The sequence below is a fragment of the Orcinus orca genome, chromosome 17 (assembly GCF_937001465.1).
Source record: "Orcinus orca chromosome 17, mOrcOrc1.1, whole genome shotgun sequence".
Classification (NCBI taxonomy): domain Eukaryota; kingdom Metazoa; phylum Chordata; class Mammalia; order Artiodactyla; family Delphinidae; genus Orcinus; species Orcinus orca.
The window spans coordinates 67,324,230-67,350,293 of NC_064575.1; the positions used below are offsets into that span (position 1 = coordinate 67,324,230).

General features: G+C 41.7%; 1 protein-coding gene across 2 annotated transcripts in view; it reads right to left on the bottom strand.

The window, feature by feature from the left end:
- Positions 1-1,299: 1,299 nt before the first annotated feature.
- SAMD12 (sterile alpha motif domain containing 12) overlaps positions 1,300-26,064 on the bottom strand; it is a 410,354-nt gene continuing 385,589 nt past the window's right edge. For both annotated transcript variants that reach the window (XM_033419918.2, XM_004265368.4), the window contains exon 5: positions 1,300-9,500. In XM_033419918.2, the coding sequence (XP_033275809.1) occupies positions 9,478-9,500 (23 nt within the window). In that variant the 3' untranslated portion in view covers positions 1,300-9,477. The remainder of the gene's footprint in view (positions 9,501-26,064) is intronic.

Consider the following 26,064-nt stretch of genomic DNA (forward strand, 5'->3'; position numbering starts at 1 on the left):
AGTTAAAGGCAGAGAAATGACAGAGGAAAAGGAAGGAAATGATGAAAAAGAGACAAAAAAAAAAAAAAGAAAAAATAGCCAGAAATGATCCAAGAAAAGTGAAGACAAAGAGAATGTGGGGTTCGTAGGGCTCTAGTCTTACATCTTCTAAAGAGGTTCACTGACAAAGAAACTTGCCCCGTTTTCCATGTTCTTAACTTGTATGAATAGAAAGTGGGAGAAAATTGTACTTTTAGAGTTACAGGGTGTGTAGACAGATTTAGAAGGTTTATACAGTGAGTCAGTAAACTAAACTAAAAGGTTCTCACAGGTTTTGCTTTTGGAAACCTTTTCTGGGGGAAAAAAACCCACCCCAAGTCCCCCAAAACTAGATTCACTGTAAACATGTAACAAAAAAGGGCAGTGGGTGTTTCCCTTCTTTTTCATGCAATTTACACGTGCCTTTTCCTCTCAGGGAAGGAAGCATTTCTCTGTTACCAGTTGAGGCAGTTCATCATATTCAGCAAAGTCACAGTGGTTGTAACTACTCATTACGATGTCTCCTTGAGACAAGGAAGGGTGAAAATGGTAGTTTAGAGCAGAAACAATGGTCTACTGTTTATATTTGCTGCATCATATTACTCAGTGGATTTTTTTTGTTTTTTAATTTGAGAAAAAAATGTTGGTGTGTTTCAAATACGTGGTTGAGAGTGGAGTATACCCAGATGTTTGCTGAACTAGACAGCGGCTCTCTAATCCTGAATCCCTTGGGCAGGTGTTACTCGAAAGCATCCCAATTGATAAAATACAGACAGCTGACACTTGGTCATCACCTGAGAGATGGAGATGGAGGTGATGGGAAATTCCATCAACCATGCTATGATAAGCACTTAAGACTCTCTTGGGGTGAGAGCAGATTGGCGGGCCAAGATCTGTCGTCCCATCTCTTTCCAGGGTGTTACCACATCTATGGAGGGAGAGAACTGTGTCTTTTGTCTAGCTGTGCTCAACACTAAAGCGTTCAATGGTACTAGCCGTCATGCTGGTGGGATTTGGTGTTGGGGGAATTCTGTGTGCTGGGAGCTGGAGAGAGGCCACCAATTCATTCCACATATATTATTTCTCCAGGAAACACAGCATAATTGAGGACAATTTTCTACCATGAATTGCATCATTAGCTAACACAGGGAAAGTGAAATGCTGTTAACTTTCTTTTTTCTTCTGACAAGCTGATGAGCTGAAGAAAATAGAAAAGTTTAATGTAATTTTTTCCCAAGGATATATGTTGAAAATCAGAATCAAAACACTTTTACACGGTAATAGAAATCCCGCATTTTAATACATTGCCATGCACGTAAGGAATCAAGTAATGCTGAATACAAAATAGTCAAATATACAAAATGATAAAGCAGATTTTCAAGACTGATAGAGATCATGCTCACAGATACAAGGGAGCAAAAATCTGTACAGTTTCATTTCTATCAATTTAAAAAGAAACATGCCCCTCCCCCGAAAGTCTTTTTGAGCACAACCCAAAACGCAAGGAAACATTAAAAGAAAATGTAAAGGAGACCTAAAGGGAATTGGCAAGTTGATAGCTGCTTAAGATATGGAAATTGGTAGTTCAAAATTGTGGTGTGCAATAATTCTTATGTTTAGAGAAAAAAGTTTCTAAACATTGTATGCCCTGGGGACACAGGGAACTAAAATGAACATCCAACAGAAAAGGCACCTTATTTTACTACATAACCAGCTTGTGTCCTCCTTAAGTCTAGTCTTGGGAATTCTTCTAGGGTGCATAGAGAAAAACCCCACAGTTGTGGGCAATATATAAGGAAAATACTTATTTAATTAACCACTATTAGGGGATTAAGAGATTTCAGACTGCTGGTTTAACTACTCACTTAAGGAAGCTATAAAAATGTCTACCCTCTACATAGGCTTTTGTGTTATGAAATGTGCTTTTATAGCCATGTTTGTTAGCATTTGTGAAACAGTGAACCATTCTTTTTCTTGGTCAGATTTTTTCCCCTCAAATGCAATCAAGAGCACTGGTTTTATATTCAATTCACATTGTGTGATTTTTCTTCCTCTTTCTTTCTAGCACAAAGACCAATGTACAGAAGCTCATAAAGGAAGTTCAATGTGGCTCTCTGCTTCCCGTGACCCTCAATTTGTCAACTTCATTGGTCTTCTTCAACCCGGGGATTGGCAATCTTCACCTGCACTAAGCCCAGCCCAAACCTCTCTCTCTCAGCTTGGTCACAGTGCTCTAAACCTTTGGAAGGTGGAGATAAATGGACACCCTAGCCATGGGCTCTTCAGACCAGCCCCCAGGTATTGTGTGTACATACAAAGTGTTTGAGTTACCTTCACCTTTTCTATAAGTTGTACAAAAACAACTACTTAAGTTCCTTCCTTAGCATCATTCCTTCAAATAAAGTAATTTTGTACCCCCCACAAAAGGTTGATTGATACTTTATCATTTTACTTTTTAAAATCCCAGAATGGACTTTCAGTAATAATAGCTATAGGGAAAGGCGTAAACTAAGGGGAAGGACTCACTGATAAAAGCCCATATCCCTGCTCACTATGATGAATACGCAGATACTGGTGGTACAGGACAGCTTCTCCGCTTAGCTCGTTTTGGCTTCCAAACAACCCTGTCTGCTAAGACGGAACAGGTAGCATCCCAAACGGATGAGCAGAGGCCCAGAGAGATGGGCAATTTCTCTTGAGTTCAAGTATTCTTGAATTCAAAACATCTTCCCCTTTATCAGAGCAGTGCCGGTCTCCACAGAGCCCTAAGAATAACTCAAGTACAGAAACCACAACAGATCAATATTTTCTTTTCTCAGGTATTTCTGACTGCTAATACGTAATTGTGTTACGATACTGATATTTTCTGAAATTTGGGTACAACTATTTAATTTGGTGACTAATGATATTAAATAGTCGGATTAACTGGACCTACAGCAAGTATGACGTAGTGACACGAGAGTTTTAGTGGAATTCGTTTCAAAACATTTGTGCTGGTTTGGCTTTTCAGCAGACTAGTTGCTTCTGTGCCAATCACAACTGAGACTTACAGGGCAAAGTCAAGAACCTGGCATTATTCAGCTCTCTGTAATGTGAACGTTCACTAGCTAAACAGAGGTCTCCTCAAACATGGCCTTGTAAGGATAGCATTTTTCTACTGGTGAAGGAAATGTAGTGTTGGAGGAATCATTCAGAGCCCCAGAGAGGCTTCCAGTTTCCTTTGAGTGAATTTAAGCAAGTGGAATCCTGACTACCCCAAGTGGGGGTCAGCACTCACTGAAGAGGCTACTGCTTCTAGAAAGAGAAGGGTAATGTGAGGTGAGAGTGGAATTATAATGAAAAAGACAAAGGTTCCAGTGTTCAAATATGAATTACTCCCCCTGCCCCCCCATTTCTCTTTAAATTTTCCACCTATAAACAGGGGCCTTTTGATGTGAAAGTGAACATGGTTATGTACTTCAAAACCTCTGCAGCTGGTATGCAGGGAAACATTTCTGGTCTCCTCTCAAATGCATCAAACGGGAACTAGGTATAGGCATTGTCAAAAGCTGCAACAGAGTTAGCGGGTAGCTCTCAATGCAAACACATAAATGTAGTTGACTGTGTTAACAAAAACATACTGAAAATACATATAAAGAATTAGAATTGATCTAGGGAATCATATCATCAAGGACCAAGGTGGTACTCAATTCAAATCACATTATTGGAATTATGCTTGAATAGGGAGTCTATTCAGAGCTTCAAAAGGTGTCTTTACGATGTTTGTGCTATTTGAGAGGGAGGCCAGGCTGACCTCTGGGGAGATGGGAGAAGACCAGCGGCAGCTTGTGGAATGGAACAGGGGCAACCACCAAGGCGTTTAATGGCCAGTGATTTTTCTTCAAGGTTATGTCACAAAATCAGTTCCCCCACCCTGAGAGAAGTAATGATCTAAATATTAAGGGTCTCATTTTAGGATTTTCTTGGAGTAAAGCATTTGAGTACATTTTCAGAGGAAATGGGGGTCGGTGGTGGTGAATAGATATGACCACACAGAACAGGTCTGCGTGCTCTGGCACGGCAGCCCAGCTTAGAGTTCCACGTGTAGCAGCTGCGTGTGTGCTGACATGCCAGGGCCACGTGAAAGCAGCCTGTTTATTTCCTTTGATCCAGATGATTGAAATTTAAAAGGCTATAAACGATGCAGAAGACAACCAGCAGGGTCTTCGGTGCCTTAAAGATTTCAGGTGTTAGTATCTCCTATGTTGGCTTAATTTAAGTCTCCTTGTTTATGTCAGACGGCTGTTTCTATCACTGCACTTCAGGCAAAAAGGCCTGGGTTTAAGAGCCTTTCTAAGGCTCTGTAAATGTCTGAGGTTTGGAAAACAACAACAACAAAACAAGCAATGAAACCCCTGAATCACCGGCTCCCAAATAGGAAAAGGATATTGTATAATCAGAATTAATGTTTAAGTATCTGTAACAATGTCAGGCAGTCACCTGCAACTCAATGCAAGTCGTACGGTTCCCTTGACATTTTATGAGGTGTATGTTGTTGGTGCCTTCGAGTGCCTGATATAATTGCGGAAGGAGGCTCTGAAGTAAGAATACTGGGAGCTCGGCAAGGTTTGAAGACAGCCCTACGTGGAATGGAAGCTTCAGATTTACAAGGCCTTCTATACCCCTTTTCTGCTGTGCTGTGGAAGTAATTTCTCAGTCAGTGCTGCCGACCAGGAGGCCTAAAACTAGCCCCATACTCAAAGGCACTTCTCCTCTATATTTGTCACGGGCCGATTTTCACTCTAAGAATGTTAGATCGTAGTTCTTGCCCCACTTTCCCAGAATCTTCCCTGCAGGGCCAAGATGATAGGCAGAAGAAAACCAGGATACCATCCTCCTAGTCATCCTCCCAAATGAGAATCTCCAGGGAAGGCTCTACTTTGTTCTTTTTGAGGGCTGGTGTAACCTCCCTGGGCACTTGGCTAATTTTTCCTCAAGCTTCCCACAGGTGGTTCGCCTTCAAAAGAAGGCTCCCTGTCTCCTTACTAGAGTTACGTCACCAGAGCAAAATAATGGAAACACAGCTCCCTGACCTTGAAGCTGTGCTGTGGAGCCAGGAATCATCCACAATGATTAAGGAGAATTCATAAGATAGTTCTCTGGCTACAGGATTAGATGTACATCTAAGGAGACCAAGGGGCAGGACCCACTTGTTTTTGAAACCGAGTCCCCAGCTGTGCCCTGAGCGGCTGCATCTCCTGGGCTGTCCTCCCTCCCGATCTCATGCCCCTTGTTTTGATTAGTGGCACTGACCGGCCACCCCCTGGAGATGAGAATCCCTGTCCCAGTGTTGTCTGGGCACCAAGCTTTCACCAAGATCAAACTTAAGAAGGAATTCTCAGTCAGTCCTGGGGAAAAAAGGTGATGACTATGTTTCGCTGTTTGAGTTCTTTATAGAATACTTGAAATCTACACCAGGAACTATGTGAAAAGAAGAACGAGGTTAAAAGAAAAAAGAATACGAAACAACGCAAGAAAGTAAAGTGGAAGGGGTTGTGGGAGAGGTCAATAAAAACAGCCTTTAAGGCAGAAAGGAACTGATGTCATTTTCAAAGGTTAGGTTTTTAAAAAGAGACTACGGCAGCTTTAGGTCTAGTTGTCAAGTAACAAAATTACTCTAAAGAACGTAGAGGAAAATATCACAAAGAATGAAGCTGCTAATGAACTGGAAGAGGAGGTTTTGGGAAAACGAAAGTGCTCAGGGGGTCTTGAAAACTTTTCTTCCGTGAGACTTTTATTGTTCCTATCCAAAATCAATTGTGTGACATTTGCAGACAAAGGAAGAATTTGCAAGTAACAAGGGGGTACATCCATTAGAGGTTTTAATCCTCTGTTTATATTCTCACATCAGGTTGATAATTCCTTTTCCCCTTGAAGTTTAAAAATGAGGCAGAATTACCTCAGAATGAAGGACTATTAGCCTCTGGGCAACTGAGAAGTGACCCTGGAGGGGACCCGGGTTATTTCCCCGTAATCGGGAGGTGGAATGGACGCTGCGGTTACACACCTCACAGAGCCTGAGTAGGGAATTGAAGACACCATTACCCACAAGAAAGCTGATAGGGTCTCCGTCCCCCTAGGTATGTCTTAAAACTACTCAAGTGATTTGATTTTTACCCTAGCAGAACCACCGATGCTCTGAGTATTTAAATTCACTTCTGGAGCTGGAACAAACTTATCCCCTTGGCAACCAAGAGAGTCTAATAATTATTCGTTTCTGTTCCTTCCCAAGACTGCCTTTCCTGTGCAAGTGAGGGGCCCAGCCTTTTAATAAAAAGATTCAGCACAGGTTCAAGTAAAAGGAAAAATAAATGCATCAACAGTTTACAGCCCTTAGACATCAAAGCATTTATCCCTTACCTCCCCATCTCCTGCTTCCTACTAAACAAAACTCACCACAGCCATCTCTGAGGTTCTGGGAGTAAAATGTCCTACACACATCTTGGCAAGAAGGTTCAGCACAGCAGGAAATAACCATGGGTCATTGTGGGTCAACACAGAACAAAGAATCCCAAGGCTGTGAAGGAAACTGTTTCTCCATTTTGCTGGTTTAGCTCATGACTGCTCAGATTTTATGCCACCACGTTTCCAAAACTATGCCCCCAGATGATTTCAAACAGAGGTCGACAGTTTGGAAAACAGTAGTTCATATGCAAATATGTGGTACGTGCCAGGAATTAAGGCATTTTTAGAGAAGCCATCTTCAATGGGGCTCTTTCATTGTCTCCATCTTTGCCCTTTCCTATCTCCATCTTTACCCACCATCTTTAAATAATTGTCCAGCACACTTTTGACTCAAAAAAAAAAAAAAAAAAGCTAGGAAACTCTACTTATTTAATGGTTTGTAACATATTTTGCAAAAGCCAAAGTCAGTAAGGATGAACCACCACCATTTCATGAACATCTGTCTGCACCACAAAGCATGTCCAGTTTTCCAAGGGTGTTAACAGTTGTTCTCAGAATGTCCCTGGCTAAACGAACTCATTCCCAGATAATATCTCAGCACCTGGCAGTAGTTCTTTCGAATTCATCAGGCCTGATTTTGTGTCCCTGGGACTAGTTATAGAATTGGGGCTTCAGAGAATCCAGCATGATGATGAATTGCTGTTTCTACATAAAGGATGGGAATATAGGTGACCAGGGTGGATATCAAGCAACTGTAAGTTGCTTTGGGTAGCTCCTACCAGCTAAATCTGGGTGCTGGGAGGGTTGGCTGTACATGATGGGCGCAAATACATGGCCTGACGCTGTCCACTACCTCTTTCTCTGCTGTCCACTTCCTCAGGCAAGGGAACTGTGCATGTCCATTTCTCCACGTTGCTCTGGCAGGGGATGAATGCTGTCTGAATTCAGTTTTCATTGTGGAAAAGGTGGGGTGGGGAAAGTGTTTGGGAGGAGGAGATATCATAAGGGCAGGGAGAGTCTACCTTGTACACTGTTGTTGCCCCAGCTCAATGCTTGGCACATAGCAGATGCTCAATAAACACTTGCTGAGTAAAGAAGGGAAGAAATGAAAGATTGGAGGGAGCTCTGGAATTGGAATTGAACCTCAGGAGATGGGCAGTGGAGACTGAGGTGTCCAGGGGTGTAGGCAGCCAGGGTTTGACTTCCTAATTCTGGATTTGTAAAGAATTACGGTCTGCTGGGGGCCTGATGGTGCCTATGCCGACCCATCAGAGAGCCAGATTTGGTGGCGACTGGAGCTTCTCTGAGTTCCCTCTTGGAAGCCCCCTTCTTTGGCACTACAGCCCACAGGCTTGTGGTGAGTCATCCTGCTGGGTGATGCACCCGAATCACATTGGGATCGCTCTTTCCTTCCCTGTCAAGTTTCCAAATCTCAGGTGGGGTAGTTTTCTAATGGGCTGTGCATTTCCTGATACCCCCAGGGGAGGCAAGATGTGGGGAGAACGGAGAATGAGTGTGTGTCTGGTGGCCCTCTAAAATGCCAAGCTTGCTTGGACTGGCAGGCTCCCAGGGTTGTTACATGTATTTAAAGAAAAGTCTCCGATGTCTGCTGGTCTCAGGCTGGGACTGTGGGCACACAGAACATACTTAGCCGGCTGAGTTTCTGATTCAGTCAACTTTACATTTCCAGGCAAAAAATAATGCTAAAGCATGATGTAGGGTCAATCAATATGGACATTTCTCTAATTCCTAAAGACAAGCAATAACTGGGTTGACTGGTTTCCCAGGACTGTGCTTTGCTGTAAAACATAGTACAAAAAAATTAGTTATGGGTATAATCCCAGAAAGGATTAAAAAGGACTAGTAGGTTCTCTTCTGAGGAAGAAACCTAGTGCGGGGTTGGAACCTCTTGCTTCTCTAGACATGCAGGGGGTCACTTGCTGTTTTTTTCTCTTCAAAGAATTGTGTTCAGAACTTGACCTAGAGAGGTTTCCAAAGTGATAAAGGCAGACCACACCCTGGGAAACTGCATTCTGCTGTCTTTACCATCAATGCACCTATGCTAAGATTAAAATATGGCCACACCCCCATTCTGGTTTTTTGGAAAGAACTGTTCTATAGAATGAGAGATTACATACATTGGCCAAGTAGAAGCCTCCTGTGTTTGAGTGTATGTGCTCGTGGTAAGTTGTGCCCAGGTAAGAGGAAACTAGAGCTAAATGACCACCATTCCCCAGGCCCACCTTTACTTCCCTTTGCTGCTGTAAGAAATCCAGTTGTTCAGTAAAGTGTCAAGAGGTTAAGTCTAACAGTACTGTGGCCATATTTACCAATCTACCACGAACGACCGAGTATATGCTAGGAGTGGAGCCTCGTCTTGGACAGTCTGAGCCAGAAATAGGACAAGATTTATAAGAAAGAAGAAAAGACTTGTTTTCTCACATGTACTGAACGTGCTGATTCGTTTCGGTATAGGGGGTTCTCATGTAAAGTGCTTAAGAGTTGGACAGAATACCTTTAGATGTCATAACTAACACAACCGAGACATGTTTACATTCTTACCCGGGCATAATATTGTGAACACTTCCACTGAGATTGCAGAACTGCTGTAATTTTTTTTCTACCGCATCATGCTGTCTGCACACATAATAAAATAATCCAGTAGTTGCCATGCTAAAACGGGACTTCTAGTGAAGGGCACAGACAGCTCCCCAGAGGGAGCTTGAGTTATGCACAGTGATGAAAACTGGAAGCAGTTTTCCAGCTAATGGTCTGCCAACGACCACTTGGAGCAAGCTGGCACTGTATATTATGCACCTCATTTAAAAATCCATAGCAAACTAAGATGTTCCAAAGCCCACGATCTTGACTGAATGGGTGGTTTTTCAGTTAATCTGGTTAATCTGTCAATGCTCCAAGGATATCTTCTGGCAGTGCCATGAGTTAGTCTTTCTGTGAGGAACAGGCCATGTTCATATCGACTGGCAGGACAGCAGCTTGGAAGGCTAACCGCGTTTATGGAGAACCCTCAGTTGAGGCTGCAAGAGGAAAAAGAAGAAAACATGATGAGCTATTTCTGCATATTTCCATATACTGGTATGTAGCAATAATCCGATTCAAACAAACCTTAACATCCTTAGGTCAAAGAGAAGGCGCTATTGGAGGTAACGGTGACTCAACTTCAAGATGAACTTATGGTGGCTTGTATTCTTGGAACGTCCTTCCTTTTTTTTTTTTTTTTTTTTGCAGAGCGTGGAAGATATCCATCTCAGGGATAGGAGAGGTTGCACGAAAGGAAGGGGAAAACTGGATCCCTGGAACTGGCATTCAGCCCTATGACGGGGCTGTGGTTTGGGAAACCATGTCATACATTATGGGGTTTTGTGCATTCACTTGATCTGGAACAAGATCAGACTGGGAATGGTGTGGAATCATTTTGGGGTGAGGGTATAGTGGGGGGTTTCATTCTTCATTAAGAAGCTTTCCCAGGATAAAACCTAGAAAAACATATTGGAAGCAGTATGGGTGGAGGTCCTGAGTTTGCTAGTTGAAAAGTCAGGTTGGCTGAGCAGGTTAGTGACTAGGTAGAGAAAGTCATTAAAATCTGAGCAGACTGAACTATTTGAATGGCAACCCTGCTTCTGACCTTGGGAATACTGGTACAGATATATTTGTCTAATTTTTCCAACTTTATTTTCTAATTTCCTTTTATTTTATCTCAGTATTCCCTACAGATCCTTATACACAGGTCCTCATTAATTAGTTAATAAAAGAGCACAACGATATTTTGCTCAGAAAGATTATCAAGATGAGCTTTATTTAATACACAGAACTATTGGGCAATGGAGAGTAAGCAAGAGTTCTTGATGTTAAAAAACAAAAAACTTAAGAGGGAAGACATATGGGAACATATGTATATGTATAACTGATTCACTTTGTTATAAAGCAGAAACTAACACACCATTGTAAAGCAATTATACCCCAATAAAGATGTTAAAAAAAAAAAAACTTACCTAGGTTTTAAAACTGGCTTTTTAAAACACGAGAGAATGCACAATTTATAAGCAAATGTTTCATTAAACTTACTATTTTTGAGACAATACAAAAACAAAAGTAAGGTGCTATTTAAGTGCATTCAATATACAATAATATACACTACTGATGAGGTTGTAATGAAAGTAGAATACTAATATATTGCTGATAGCATTGTAAACTGGGAAAATAATGTCTATTTATTTAAAAACTATTAAAAATTCACATTCATTGACTCAGTGTTCCCATTCTTGGAGTGCATCCTAAAGAAATATTCTAAAAAAATGAAAGAAGCTATATGCACAAATATGCAACCCAGAGGTTATTTATAATAGTGGAAAAATTAGAAGACAACCAGTTTCCTAGTGTTGAAAACTTAGGTTACGTAAATTATGGTGCATTAACCAGATGGATGATTACATGGCCATTAAAGTAATAATTATGATGATTATGTAGCAACATGGTGAACAGTTATGATATACTACAATACAAAACTTACACATATGTATAGAAAAGAAATGTAAGGGAAAGGTGAAGGCTTTAGGATTTTTATTATTGTTGTCATAATGTTTTACACAAGAACAACAAAAGTTAGGGTCACAGGGTGCAGCTTTGACCCATAAGCATTGACTAACTAAAGCATCCACAGTTATTTTCATTCACTAATACTACTAAGAAAATAAATATTTATAATTTCATTAAGAAATAACAGTCCAGTATTATTAAAGGGGCTTAGAAACTGACACAAGTAAAAATCTTTTATCCAAGCCGACCTGTAAAAGCGAAGTACAGCTGGAATAACAGATTTCTAGGAATCTGATACCGTATACTATTACCCAGACTTTGCTAAAATCAGCTCTGGAAAATGTGTGAAAAGAATTATTAAGAATAACCTAAATTTAAAAAGTAAAATTGAAAAGTGAATAATGATAATAAAGAGTAAACACAAATTAATTACTCTACTTTGGATCCTGAGTCAGGAGTTGATAACTAGGTTTATCACAGCTGCTATTTCTCCAAATAACCATGTCTTCCACATGAGCCTCTAAGGCTGATGGAAAGCAGATGTGTCTAACTTTAGCATACAATAAGATTTATAGCCATGGACATGAGCTGAGCCTATTAGACCTTAAAGGTCTTTCACCTGTGGCTCCCCAGTACGGTTCTTGGGAATAGGTAGAATATCCCCATTTTGTGGATGAGGAAATTGAGGCCCAGGAGTATTATTTGCCCAAGGTCACACTGCTAGTGAAGGTCAAATCTGTACTCAGACCTAGGTCTGTCCCATTCTAGTGACATATAGGAGTGACAGGGATAAATATATCAAGTATTCAGAGTATTTCTCATTCTCCTATCTTCTAACTAGGATTCCGTGCTTATCCACAAGCCCAGTCAGCACAACAAAGGGCCCTAGTGGGCAGGGAAAAAAACTGGTTGCTAAATTAATTTCTATTAGAAAGATGGAGATATTAGAAAGAACAGAGATACTCCTACAAGACTTGAATGCACGCAGGAGTAGAGGCCACAGAGAGACAACCTGGGGGTTTGTAGAGTGACATAGGAGATTTGGGGTGATGGCTGCCACATGTGTGGGCCCTTAGGAAGAGGGATGGCCAAAGAGAAGAGTGCGGATGGCATAATACTACCTTGACCCATGTTTCCACGGAATCAGTATTCATTGCTCTTTGATGCTTTTGCAGTTACTTATGTTTCCTTTGAATGCGTCACCAGGTTGAGTTGGGCTTTATGTGGGAGCAAGAGGCCCCTGTTTACTCAGGTCGTATGTGCAGGGATGTGCCTAGTATAAGGCTTGGACCATTGTCTTTCTGTCACGTGTACAGTGATGGCTCTGCCGTTATCGCTTGCCTAGAGATTTTTGTTATGTGTAACAAGAATCAGACCTTCAGGTGTGTAAAAGCTACATGAGGTCAAATGTAAGATGGCAGTTGGTATGAGATGGCTGTGGCTCTTTATAGTTTTGTTCTGTTTTTAGAATCGAGGTCTAGTTGATTTACAATACTGTGTTAATTTCAGGTGTACAGCAGAGTGATTCCATTTTGTTTTGCAGATAATATTCCATTATAGGTTACTACAAAATATTGAGTATAATACCCTGGCTCTATATAGTAAATCCTCATTGCTTACTTATTTTATGTACAGTAGTTTGTGTCTGTTAATTCCATACTCCTGACTTGTCCCTTCCCCCCTACTTCTCTCCCCTCCAGTAACCATAAATTTGTTTCCTATGTCTGTGAATCTGTTTGTTTTGTATATACACTCATTTGTATTATTTCTTAGATTTCACATATAAGTGATATCATATAGTATTTGTCTTTGTCTTATTTCACTAAACATTATATTCTCTGGGTCCATCCATGTTGCTGCAGATGGCAATATTTCATTCTTTTTTATGGCCGAGTAATATTACATTGTACATATATACCACATCTTCTTAAACCAACTGTCTGTTGACGGGTACTTGGGTTGCTTCCAAGTCTTGGCTATTATAAATAGTGCTGCTATGAACATTGGGGTGTATGTATCTTTTTGAATTAGAGTTTTCTTTTTTTCTGGATATATATATACCCAGGAGTGGGATTGCTGGATCATATGGTAGACCTCTTTTAATTTTTTTTAAAGGAACCTCCATGTTCTTTTCCATAGTGGCTGCACCAATTTACATTTCCACCCACAGTGTAAGAGGGTTCCCTTTTCTCCACACTCTCTCCAGCATTTAGTATTTATAGATATTTTGATGATAGCCATTCTGACAAATGTGAGGTGATACTTCATTGTAGTTTTGCATTTCTCCAATAATTAGCAATGTTGCGCATCTTTTCATGTGCCTGTTGGCCATCTGTATGAATTCTTTAGAGAAATGTTTATTTAGTCCTTCTATCCATTTTTTGATTGGGTTTTTTTTTTTGATATTGAGTTGTATGAGCTGTTTGTATATTTTGGATATTAACCCCTGTTGGTTGCATCATTTGCAAATATTTTCTGCCATTTCGTAGATTGTCTTTTGGTTTTGTTGATGGTTTCCTTTGCTGTGCAAAAGCTTTTAAGTTTGACAAGCTCCCATTTGTTTATTTCTGCTTTTATTTCTTTTGCCTTGGGAGACTGATCTAAGAAAATATTGCTACGATTTATGTCAAAGAATCTTTCACCTACGTTCTCCTCTAGGAGTTTTATGGTGTCATGTCTTACATTTAGGTCTTTAACTCAGTTTGAGTTTATTTTTGTATATGGTGTGAGGGAATGTTCTAATTTCATTTTTTTACATGTAGCTGTCCAGCTTTCCCAACACCACTTGTTAAAGAGACTCTCTTTTCTCCATTGTATATTCTTACCTCCTCTGTTGAAGATTAATTGACTGTATGAGCATGGGTTTATTTCTGGGCTCTCTATTCTGTTCTGTTGATCTATGTTTTTGTGTCAGTGCCATGAGGCTTTGATTACTATAGCTCTGTAGTATACAGCAAGGCTGTATACTGAAGCCTGAAAGGGTTATACTTCCAGCTTTGCTCTTTTTTGTCAGGATTGCTTTAGCAATTCTAGGTCTTTTGTGGTTCCATATAAATTTTAGGATTATTTGTTCTAGTTCTGTGAAAAATGGGGTGTTTTGATAGAATTTGCATTAAATTTGTAGATTGCTTTGGGTAGTATGGCCGTTTTAACAATATTAATTCTTCTAATCCAAGAGCATGGATATCTTTCCACTTCTTTGTATCATCTACGATTTCCTTCATCAATATTTTATAGTTTTCACCATATAGGTCTTTTGCCTCCTTGGTTAAGTTTATTCCTAGGTATTTTATTCTTTTTGATGTGATTTTAAATGGGATCAGTTTTTACTTTCTCTGGTATTTCATTATTAGTGTAGAGAAATGCAGCATTTTTGTATATTAATCTAGTAACCCAATACCTTGCTGAAATCATTTCTTAGTTCTAATAGTTTTTGTGTAGAGACTTTAGGGTTCTCTGTTTAGAGTATCAAGTCATCTGCAAATAGTGAGAGTTTAACCTCTTCCCTTACAATCTGGATACCTTTTCTTTCTTTCCTTCTTTCCTTCCTCCCTTCTTCCTTTCCTTCCTTCCTTCTTTCCTTCTTGTCTGACTGCTGTGCCTATGATTTCCAACATTATGTTAAATAGAAGTGGCAAGAGTGGGCATTCTTGTCTTGCTGCTGAATTCAGCAGGAAGTCTTTCAGGTGTTCACTGTTAGGTGTTATGTTGGCCATGGGTTTGTTGTAAATGGTAGACGGCTCTGGCCCTTTAAAGAGGGAAAAGTGTGATCTTTGAGATAGCACAATTTTTGGGTTCCATCCTCTGGGCTTCACCATCCCAGACTCCCTCTACCTCCTCATATGTACTAGGTTATTTGCAGTCTTTGCTCAACCTTTCCTCCTGCCTAGGATGCCTTCTTTGTACATCCTGGAACACTAGTGAACACCTACTCCTCTGTTTTTCAAGATTACTTCAAGCATCACATTCTTTATGAAGCCTTCTCTCTCTCTCAAAACAGCTGACAGCTTACCCTTGGATGCCAGCAAGGCATCATAAATGTTTACCACCAAACCCACCATGAACACTTTATTTTAATGTATCCATCTCTCCTCCTAAATTTTTTGAGGGTGGTACCATGTCTTGTCGTTGTATGTCTTCCTAATGCAAAGTGCAGTGCCATGTATACAGAAAGTGCTTAGTAAACAGTTGTGAAATAATGAAGAAAGCAGTGATGCTGAAGAAGGAGAGATTTTTCTCTTTTTCAGGGCTTAATTTAAGACGCAATTTTAGTTGAGATTTAATCCTGTAGTCAGGTCTGCATATAGAGAGAGGACTGCTCCTGTTTCTTTCTCTGCATCTAAGGACTACTCAAGGGACATGTGCATCCTGGAACTGGCCGTGTATGGATTTTCAGCTAACAGTAAAAAAAAAAAAAAAGCTCTTTCTCAAATCTTTTTTCAACATGACTAGTTTAGGCATTCTGGGAACCAATCACCTCTTTAGTCTAACAGCATCAGGGTCCGGGATGAGTAGGGCAACATTAGGGTCCAGTGATTAAAGATTGTGGGTTCTGGAATCAGGTGGATCTGGTTGCTATCCCAGGCTCACCACTTACCAGCTACATGTTGTTGAAAACATGAATTTCTTCAGACCTCAACATCTCCACCTTTAAAATGGTGATAATAATCCCCACCTCACTTGGTTGCTGTAATGATGAAATAGGCTCAGAGAAAAAATACTTTGCATGGTGTTTGGCAGGTAGTCACTATCCGCTAAGTGATGGCTTCTTATTTTTATTACTGCCCAGACGTCCCAAAATTCCCTAGAGAAACTAGATACAAAGAGGTCAATGTACTAATGCCACAGCTGGGGGCCAGGAAGCAGAAACAACACAGTCCCGAGGCCAAGCCTTTGCCCCCTCCAGCGATGGATAACACTCCTCTCGCCTGCCAAGGCCACAGCCAAGGCACGCTGGCTTCCACTCTCACCCAGGTTAGTGCAGACGCCAACAGGCAGTTCCGTGATAAGAAGAGTTCACACCAGACACTTCAAAGGCAGGAAGAAGCTGGCCCGGGAGGCAAAGGCCAGCTTGGTAGAGGATTCAAGAACAGACCTGGGACTGAGCGTGTCCAGTGCCACCTCCCCTCACTCCAGTCGCAAGGGTGTGTTTGGGAAAGAAGAAAAGATAGTGTGTGAAGGCAGCCCCGCCCCTCAGGGGTGAAGAGAAGAAAGAAGACCTCATCTCTTAGGAGGGTTGTTTAGTGTCTTCCATTCCAACAGAAGGGCCATATCTGCTGTCTGAAAGTGTCTTTCGCGTGACTTGTGGTTGAGGACTTCAGGGTAGGCCTGAATGCACTGTGACAGTTCATAGCAGGGGTGAGATGCACATTCCAAAGGAGTGAGGCCCACAGCCACCTCCACATAACAGTCGATGAGAAGCAGAACTAACATTTACTGAGCAGCTACGATGGCCAACTAAGGTTCTACAGGCATTCACTCACAGTCCTGACTGCCACCTTTGAGGCCTCAATTGCATTATCCTCATAACACACCTGGAAAACATGAGGCTAAGTTCATTAAATTGTCACAGCCATCCTGCTGGAATGCCCAGAGCTGAGACTGGAACACAGATCTCTTCTCACCACAGTGCTTTCCTGACTCAATACGAAACACGTGTTAGGAAAGCAAGTCCCTAAACTCCAACAGGAATGTGGCAGACAAAGCAAGTAGCTGTGTTTGTATAAAAGAATGCTCGTCAGGCGCGAGCCTATACACAAAGTGCCCTCAGTAAGAAGTCTGACCTAGAGAAAGCTAGTACATTTCTATCTAACAGTCTAAAAGCTGTTCTATGTCTAGAGCAGTGGTTCTCAACTGGGTGCAATTTTGCCCCCGTCTGGCAATGTCAGGAGACATTTCTGGTTGTCACAGCTCGGGGGTACTACTACTGGCATCTAGTGGGTAGAGGCCGGGGACCCTGCTAAACATCCTGGAATGCGTAGGACGGACCCGCACTTCAAAGAATTCACCAGCTCAAATGTCAATAATGCTGAGGTTGGTTTAGAGGGTAGAGGTCCTTGCTTATCTTCCATTCCTGGTTGTGAGCCAAATATATCACTCCCAAAATAGGCCAAGATAAAGACCAACTTAAGTGTGCCTCTTGTGTATACAGGAAATAAGGCTAATTTCAAACCTCACTCCCCTCTTCTCTTCATCATTTGCTCATTTTATTTGATTTTATATTCAATGTAATCAAAACCTCTAATACTAAATCATTTCTAACTTTTAGAACCCTCACAGGCATACCATTATACGAATCAAGATGGGATGATTTAAACAGGTATGCTCGATTAATTAATCAGTATGTATGGAAGAAGTTAGGAGACAAAAGAAGGACAAAGGAGGATTTATGTGGCGATAAAACTCAACTCTGCTAACCAGCCCTTTGGTGGGAGAAGTCACAGTGTTCTCAGTTGCACTGGTTTCATCTCTGCCACTACCGGCCCTCTTGACAGTTTGGCGGGGGCAGGGGGTGGGGGTGGGTGATGCTTTGAATGTGACTAAGAAATCAACGCTACCCCTGACCGCATGAAGATGGAAGTCAGAATCTCAGGCAAGATGGGTATCAGGGTGGCAGAGGACTTGGGTTAAGGGCAATAAAACAGATGACGCATACAAACTAGTCTGTAACGTCTCATAACCCCTAGTAAACTGGAAACCACAATGACTCTGTGATGGCTGATTTTATGTGTCAATGTGACTGGGCCATGGAGCGGCCAGACAGTTGACTGATCATTATTCTGGGTGTGTCGGGGAGGGTGTTTCTGGATGAGATGAACATTTGGATCAGTAGACTGAGTAAAGCAGACTGTCCTCCCTAATGTGGGTGGGCCCCATCTAGTCAGTTGAAGGCCTGAGTAGAATAAAGGCTGAGTAAGGGAGAATTCACTCTCTATGCCTGTCTTTGAGTTGCGACATCAGTCTTCTCCTGCCTTTGGATTCGGATTTGGACTTCAACTGGAATTTATACTATTAGCTCTCCTGGGCCTCCAGATTGCTGACTACAGATCTTTGGCCTTCTCAGCCTCCAAAACTGTGTGAGCCATTCCTTATAATTATCTATCTATCTATCTATCATCTCTCCTTAGATAGACAGACCTATAGATACATCTCCTATTGGAGACCAATATCTCCTATTGGTTCTGTTTCTCTGCATAACCAACTAACTCAGTCTATAGACCACAATGGCCATAACAATAAGCTCTATTACTAACCACGTACTGTGAGCTGAGCATCATGCTCAGAGCCTGTCCATTTCGCAGCAACCCAAGGACGTAGATCCCGCGGCCTCACTCTACAGGTGAAGAAAGTCAGGCTCGGGGAGATAAAGGACCTTAGACAGGCTGCAGCCTTCAGGCCAGGCTGTGACCCTCAATCTGGTTATGACATGTCAAGGGCCTGTTGATTCCACAAGTGCTAAGAAGACACAGGAGGTCCCAAGGCCCCATGGGAAGATTTTCAGGCAATCATTTATAACCAGGTTGGGTAGGAAGGCTTTGGCCTCCATCTCCCACCCTCTTGGCCCTGTATTTTATTGTTTCAATTAGAATGTAATGGGCTTCTGACACTCTAAGTGGAGTCTTTCTGGAGCTGGCTTTGCTGTCCTGATCGGCTCGGGTGGCTGCCTCTCTCTAGGGGATTTGTGGGTCCGTGAGATGAGTGAAACTGGACACACACACACACACACACACACACACCCCACACTGAGAGACAGAGAAAGAATGCACTTGTGTGCAAGCTGTCCCTCTCCTTTCCTCAGCCCTAGGGGAAAAAAAACCCCACGGACACTGTATTCGTCCCCTTCCTGTTCTACTACAAATAAAACTGCTAGTCTACAGTCTACACTATGAGGCTCAAAAACCTCTCAGAAATTGACTCGGTTCCTGTGGGTTGAGTCTCTGGATTCCAGAGTTTTAAGAACCTGGCCATTTCGGTCTGAGGTTCTCAAAACTGACTGCATCAGACTCATCTCAAGGAGTTTAAAATTCTTATTTTGCCCAGCCTCTCTCCTTTTCCACTGATTCAGAGTGTCCAGCGGGAGGTCTAGAAATCTCTGTGTTTAACAAGTGGCTCGGTGATTCTCACGAAGCCAGCTTGGCACAAATACGTGGGCACACCTACATCTTCTCCCCAGGACTTAAATAGTAGTTATCTGTCCTTCAGACAGAGAAAAGTGTGCAGACTGCAGGGGAAATTTGCTTTATCGTCTTGTTCACTTCATGAAATAAAATACCAAGAGTCCTGGATATGATATAGTGCAGTGGTCCAAATATTGGGTTTTAGAGTGAGGCTGACAGGAGTGGCAAGACCCGAGCAAGCCATCCAACCCATTCAAAGCCCTGGGGCCATCATCCCAATACTGTTTAGTTTCTATAGGCTGATTCATGCATCAATTAATCAAAGAGGTAAGCAATATTTATTCCATTGAGCATTTACTAAGATGCTCCCCATTGCCTTGGGGGCTGCAAGGCTTGGAGAGTTTCATGTCTGTCTCATTGTACTTATCATCTTGTATTAGAATCACCTGATGATGTGTCTGAGTCTAGAGGAAGCTCCTCCCACTTTGCTGTGCTTGGAAATTCCCTGGAGAGCATGGTAAAGCCCAGATTTGGAGCTCCATTCTTTCCAATGGGAAGAATCTGATTCAGTAGGTCTGGAGTGGGTTTGTAAATTTGCATTTTTTTTTTTTTTTCAGAATGCTTTATAATGTTTTTTATTGAGGTGAAATTAACATTAAATTAAACATTTTACTTCATTTTTTGTTTGTTTTTTGAATTTTATTTTATATTTTTTATACAGTGGGTTCTTATTAGTTATCTATTTTATACACATTAGTGTATATATGTCAATCCCAATCTCCCAATTCATTCCCCCCGGCTCCACCGCTTTCCCCCTTTGGTGTCCGTACGTTTGTTCTCTACATGTGTGTCTGCCTTGCAAACCGGTTCATCTGTACCATGTAAATTTGCATTTCTAACAAGCTTGCAGGGGACACCCATGTCGCTAGTCTGAGGACCACTCTTTAAGCATCACTGGTCCTAACCCCAAGCTTCTTCAGGCAAAGAGTATGGCTTATTCTTCTCTTTCTGTACTTGTGTGGTAAAATGCCCAGAATAGCAAAGGGGTTCTTGAAATCTTTGTTGAATGAATGAATGAATGTATGACAAACCTACATGCATGAGGTTAGCAGTTTATCTTAAAGTAAGGGCAGAATTTCTTTGGGGGCCATAGTACTGTTCTCGAACGAGAATGGATTTAGGAATTTCGGTGTATGCAAGCATCTGAACTCTATAAATTCTCTGTGATAATTCAAGACACCTATTGACCTCAGTCTCAGAGCATGATTTCCCCCAGGAAAATGGCAAAACCTCACCCAGCTTTAGGGTCAACTTGAACTAGAAGCCTGCTGACAACAGTGGCTGCCACCTTGCACCACATGAATATGAGATGATGCATTTCTGGGAGAAAGTATCGCAGGCCAGATGCTCTCAGCAGGGATGCGTTTGTATAGCCTATTAGTCAGAGGTAACCCCAGTGATTCCATTCTCTGCACTAGACAGAGGCAAGCTTCTCAAGTTATTAAATTCTAATAGCCACTCTAAAGGCTCACAGAGCCTTCCAGAAGAAAACTCTGTCCGCTGGCACAAATGACAATGAATCTCATGAGAGGGCATGAAAACCTTGAAGTTTAATTCAAGTTGCCGCTGAAATTCCCCTCCATGTCCACAGTGTCAGACCGGCTGGCAGATCGTATTCTGAGGAATGGTTTCCTAATTCCTCTCACTGCTTCTGTACCCCACCTGACTCAACTACAAAGCACGGCACCTTTCGTGTTTGTCGACTGAATGAATAAATCAAGTTCCTTTTCGTTTTTTATTTTAAAGCTCACCTATACCCCACTTTGTCTTTCTATTTAATCTTACTTTCATCTCAAGGGCCTCTCTGTTGACCAATCCAATAGCTTCTCCACTAGAAAAATGTTCTCTAAGATTCACTTCTTTAGAAAAAGTATGTTCAAAAAAATTCTCCAGATCCTGCAGCTTTTCCAAGAAAAAGAGAAAAGCCCACTTTTTAAGGCGTATACAAGATACACTTAGGTTTCTCCTTTTGCATGCGGAGTCTCAAGGGGCTAACGTGCCTCTTTCTGAAGTAAAGCTACACAAGCTCCATAAATATGAACAAATAATGCCGGGGATAACGATGGATTTCACCACACAGAGTCTTAAGAGGGGAAGGGTATTTTAGAATAGTGCTTCTCAAATTTTCATGTGCCTAGGAGTCACTTGGGTATCTTGTTAAAATGTAAATCACGCAGGCCTCACAAGCTCTCAGGTGATAACAGTGCTGCTGGCCTGTGCACCCCACTTTGAGGAGCAAGGCCGTAGAGTTCCTTCCTCTAGAGCAGCGCCGTCCAATGAGCTTTCTGCAATGATGGAAGTGTTCTAGATCTGCTTTGTCCAATATGGCAGCCATGAGCCACATGTGGCTATTTTGAGCACTTGACACGTGGCTAGTGTCTCCAGAAAATTAATTTTAAATTTTATTTAATTTTAATTCATTTAAATTTAAATGGTCGCATCTATGTAGTGGCTACCATACTAGACAGCTGCTTTGTAGCATTGGAAACTGAGACTGAAAGAGTTAGTTAAAAGAGTTTCAGAAAGAAGAAACCTGAAAAGCAAGGCAAAGCCACAATCCTTAAACCCATACTGTAAATTTATTCTGATTCCCACCCTCCTCCCTTTCAGCTCTCTGTAGGGAGGGTTCAAGGCTTCCCCTCTGTTCTCCATCATGTTCCCAGAATCTCTCTAAACAAAATAGTTAATTAGGAAAGGCTTTATAAATGTTCTAAAGTGCAGAAGATTATCTCGTTTACATAAACTCTTCTAAGTTGGCAAAAACAAGCAAGACGTCTTAGGAGAAATAGTTCTTCTGTTATGGGCCCTTTCACCCTGGGGTATGTCTAGCAGAATTCTGAAGACAGGCTCCAAGGTTATTTCTTTGCTGTGTTTTGGTCCTTTGGCCTGGAACGCAGGAACAAATGCAAACAGTCCCAGGCATTCTAGAAAAGTTGAAAAGGAAGGAGAGCTCAGTTCAAGTTGAGTTCCCTCAAATGAGAAAATGCTGAGGGTGGGGAAAGGGTAGGATTTCATTTTGTCTGAACTGGATTTGTCAGCTCTCAGCATGTTACAATCTCCATTAGAGTTAACGAGGTTTGAGGATCTTCCCTGGGCTGGTGAGTACTAATTTCCACTGAGGAAAAAGTTACGAGGCTTGGATATCTTAATGCTAACAGATAAGTTCTCTGTGCCGGCAGAGCTACAAAGCATGTCGCTATGAAACTGTATGGATTGGGCTATTTCTTTTGTGTATACAGTTTCCCCTTAAAGAATCCACTTGGCGTGAGTTGCAAACCTGCTTGGGGACCCTTGTGATTAATTGCTTGAACTGGCTAGTGGCCATCAGCAGAATCTCGCAATTTACCAAGTTCTACACAGAATTATGAAACTGAAGGTTTAATGGGATTTCAGGTAATAGAGCCCAGATGACCAAGACTATGATGTTTGAAATTATATGGCTCACAAGGCTCTAGGGCTTAAATCTTATTTATTTCTTGCTTAGTGAATTTCCCTCTTTCCATCTTTATGTCATCTTGGACCAGTCACATGCTAAAGTCCTCATCTTGACATATTGCATCTAGAGAAGACATTCACGTACCCACACCTGTAGCCAGTAGCCTGGAGACACGTGTGAGCCCCACTTTCCTGTCCAGGATCTTGGGATTACGTTTTAGTCAAGTATACAGTAATTAACAGCCCTAGCTCCACCTTGCCGCTATGCTAGAGCTTAACTTCCAAATTGCTTTCACGCATTCAATTGTATTTTATTCTATCAGGATCCAGGAGAAATGGGCTGGGACAGGTATTATTATCTCCATTTGGATGAGGAAACTAAGGTACACAGAAGAGAAGGGATAATAATAGTTAACATTTGTGGAACCCTTACGTGAAGTACTGTTCCCATGGGGTTTCTGTGCATCATTTCCTTTAAACCTTATAACACCTTTGAGGTTGATATGATTATCAACTCTACTTTGCAACCCAGAAAACTAAGGCACACAGCGATTGGGTCACACTGCTGACAACTGATGGAGCCAGGAGGAAAGCTGGTACTCTGGCTCAGTTACGATGTGCTACCTCCTCCCAAGGAAGTATCGTTAGCATCACAGATGAGACCTGGAGTCTGTTGGTGCTAATGGAGCATTCATTTAACATCGTTTGCAAGACAGAAGACAAATCCCAGGCACATTTTTCTAACAAGAAGCGCCCTATATCCTTCTTCCCTGTTCTCCTCCAGAGCAATGCCACCTCTTGAGTGTTCTGAGGCGAGAAGGGGGGTTCTGTTTAACGGCACCCATTCGAGAAGAACACTTGGCCTAATATTTCCCGCCCTTTGCCATCACACTTCAGCACATCCTTGCAGACCTATCCACCCTGCATTCCAGTCACAGTAACTGATGGAATTTGTCCTATCCTGCCTTTCCTTTGTTTATGTGGTCCCTACTTCCTTCCTCATCCTCCTGCCTCTATTCTCCCTTTCTCACCAGGCCAGCCACAGGCCACTTCAACAAGGCTTTATATATTCCCATAAAGCATCTCTCTCCCTGTTCAGAACCTCTGCAAGACTTTGTTGCATGAATGAACAAATGAAATGAACATCATTTTTTGATCACTGTACCAGGCATATGCAAAATACCAGGGATATAAAGATGAATGGCCCTTGTCACTGCCCTCAGGAAGCTTCCGGTCTACGGAGAGATCTGTACACAGGAAAACCACTATCACATAACGTCCTGCATGACATTACAGAAGGAAGGGTGCTCATCACTGTTTCCAGATATGGCTGGGAATCCTGCCCAAGCCTCACCCGCCCTCCTGGTTAGGGAAACTTCATGTGCGAACGGCTTGTATTTTATGCATCTTTGTTTAGGCCCAAGCATTCAGCACTCTCTAAACTAAGCAACTATATGATGCCTAATGAAGACCTGTCAGAGAAGTGATGGAGTCTCTCTCACTATGGTAGGAGGGGTCTAGAAACCTTCTCTCCTTCTGTCTTTTCAGTGGAAATGCAGAAGAGGGAAGCAGGCCCTTGCTGCCCCCCATGGCGGTCCCACAATGGTGCTGGCCCAGACAGGATGGGGGCAGAGGAAGCTCCCGGTGTGTCCTTAGGGTCAGTGAGCAGCAGTGGCCCAAGCCATAGCTCTCGTCTGTAAGGGGCCAAGGAATGTTTAACGTACTGCCTTAAAACTATCGTTTGGGCAAGTCTTCCTAAAACCTACTTCTGTCTTCAAGAGTTCGGAAATTGTTCTTTAAAAATCACTATTTCAGAGCAGTTATTCTGATTACTTATTATGGGACCTCTTATAAAACTCTTTGCACAAATAAGCTTTTTTATTAGTTACTCTTCTCAAAAGGACTGTGAGGGAATCCCGGGCAGGGGCCCAGCCCCTTGAAAATCTCTCTAGAAAGTTGGGGTTTGGTTTGGGGGTACTGCAGCAACACTGCATTCATATTTGTAACGTTTATTGGAGACAGGGTGGGTGGAATGGCTGTTATCACACAACATTTCATATCTTTCCAGAACCACCAACCTGTGCTGCCCTACAATTTTAAGGAATCACTATGGGATAATGAAAATAAGTGATTTTTCTACTCGCTAGTTTTAAGATGGGTCAAGTTATTTAACCTCTCTGAGCCACAGCTTTCTCATATGTAAAAGGATGGAATTCATGTGTGGTTTACAGATGTTTTTGTGAGAACTACTATATTTCATTGAATCCAAAATGCAATTTTTTTAAAGTACCACTGAGAAAGGAAAAAAAAAAAACACTGCTCATGGAACTATGAGACAATGCTTTTTTGGACAGTCCCGCACAAGGCATGATATTAGCCTTTAGTTTCTTTGAGATTTCTTTCATTGGCTCTGAAGAACCTGGCAATTTCTCTGACTTTAGGTACAAGCTTCATGTATGATGGGCAATCCTTTTGCATACATCCTAGTAATAAAATTAACACACCTTCATCTTCTTGTGGTATCTTCCTATAGGTAGTGTAAATCTCATGATTTACTGCTGCTTTTAAAAATATATGAAATTGAGGTCATTCTTCCAACGTCAAACATTTGCCTCGCTAATGGTGCTCTATTTCCATGACTGAGCATTAGGGATACATTTCTGCTTCAATGCCAAATGATCCTGTAATATTTCTGAAGACATTTTAAAATAGCAATTAAACTAAACAGGTGAAGTACTAATAGTATATATAACTTGAGTGAAGTGATGAAAATATGAACAGTCACGGCCAAATTCATGCACCCAAGACTGCCAGATGACTTCAGTGATTACAATGGAAAATGTTCAATTCAGAACTGTTAAAATATTAAAAAAAAGTACATCTCAGAAGCAGTGAAATACAGTAAATAAAAGAACATATATTAGGGGTCTTGTGCCTACTAGACGCTTAACAAATCTCAAGTACCTGTCCATTTAATAATGGAGAATGGTGAATCTCAAAAGAGTGCAGGGAAGTTGAACCCCATATGGTTGCAAAGAGATAAAATACTGGATTGAAATCTGACTCTTTTTGGATAAAATTTACATTTCAGAAACTACAAAACCATGAACGATCTCCATAGAAATCAAAGTACTTTTCCATGAACAATGTGAGAGATGGCTGCAAATTCTTGTCACGGCCCCTCTTCCTACCTCCCGTTGGGGTCTTTTTTCCTACTCCTTTGAATCTGGGCCAGGCCTGTGACTGCTTTGTCTAATAGCATACGGCAGAAATGGCACTGGACCAGTTCCGGGCCTAATCTTTAGGAGAATTGGGAACTTCTGCTTCTTCCTCCTTAGAACTCAGTTGCCATGCTATGAGTAGGCCAAGGAGCTACGTGGAGAGGCCCACGCGGAGGAGAATTGAGGCTCCCAGCTGAACCTCGGCTGAGCGA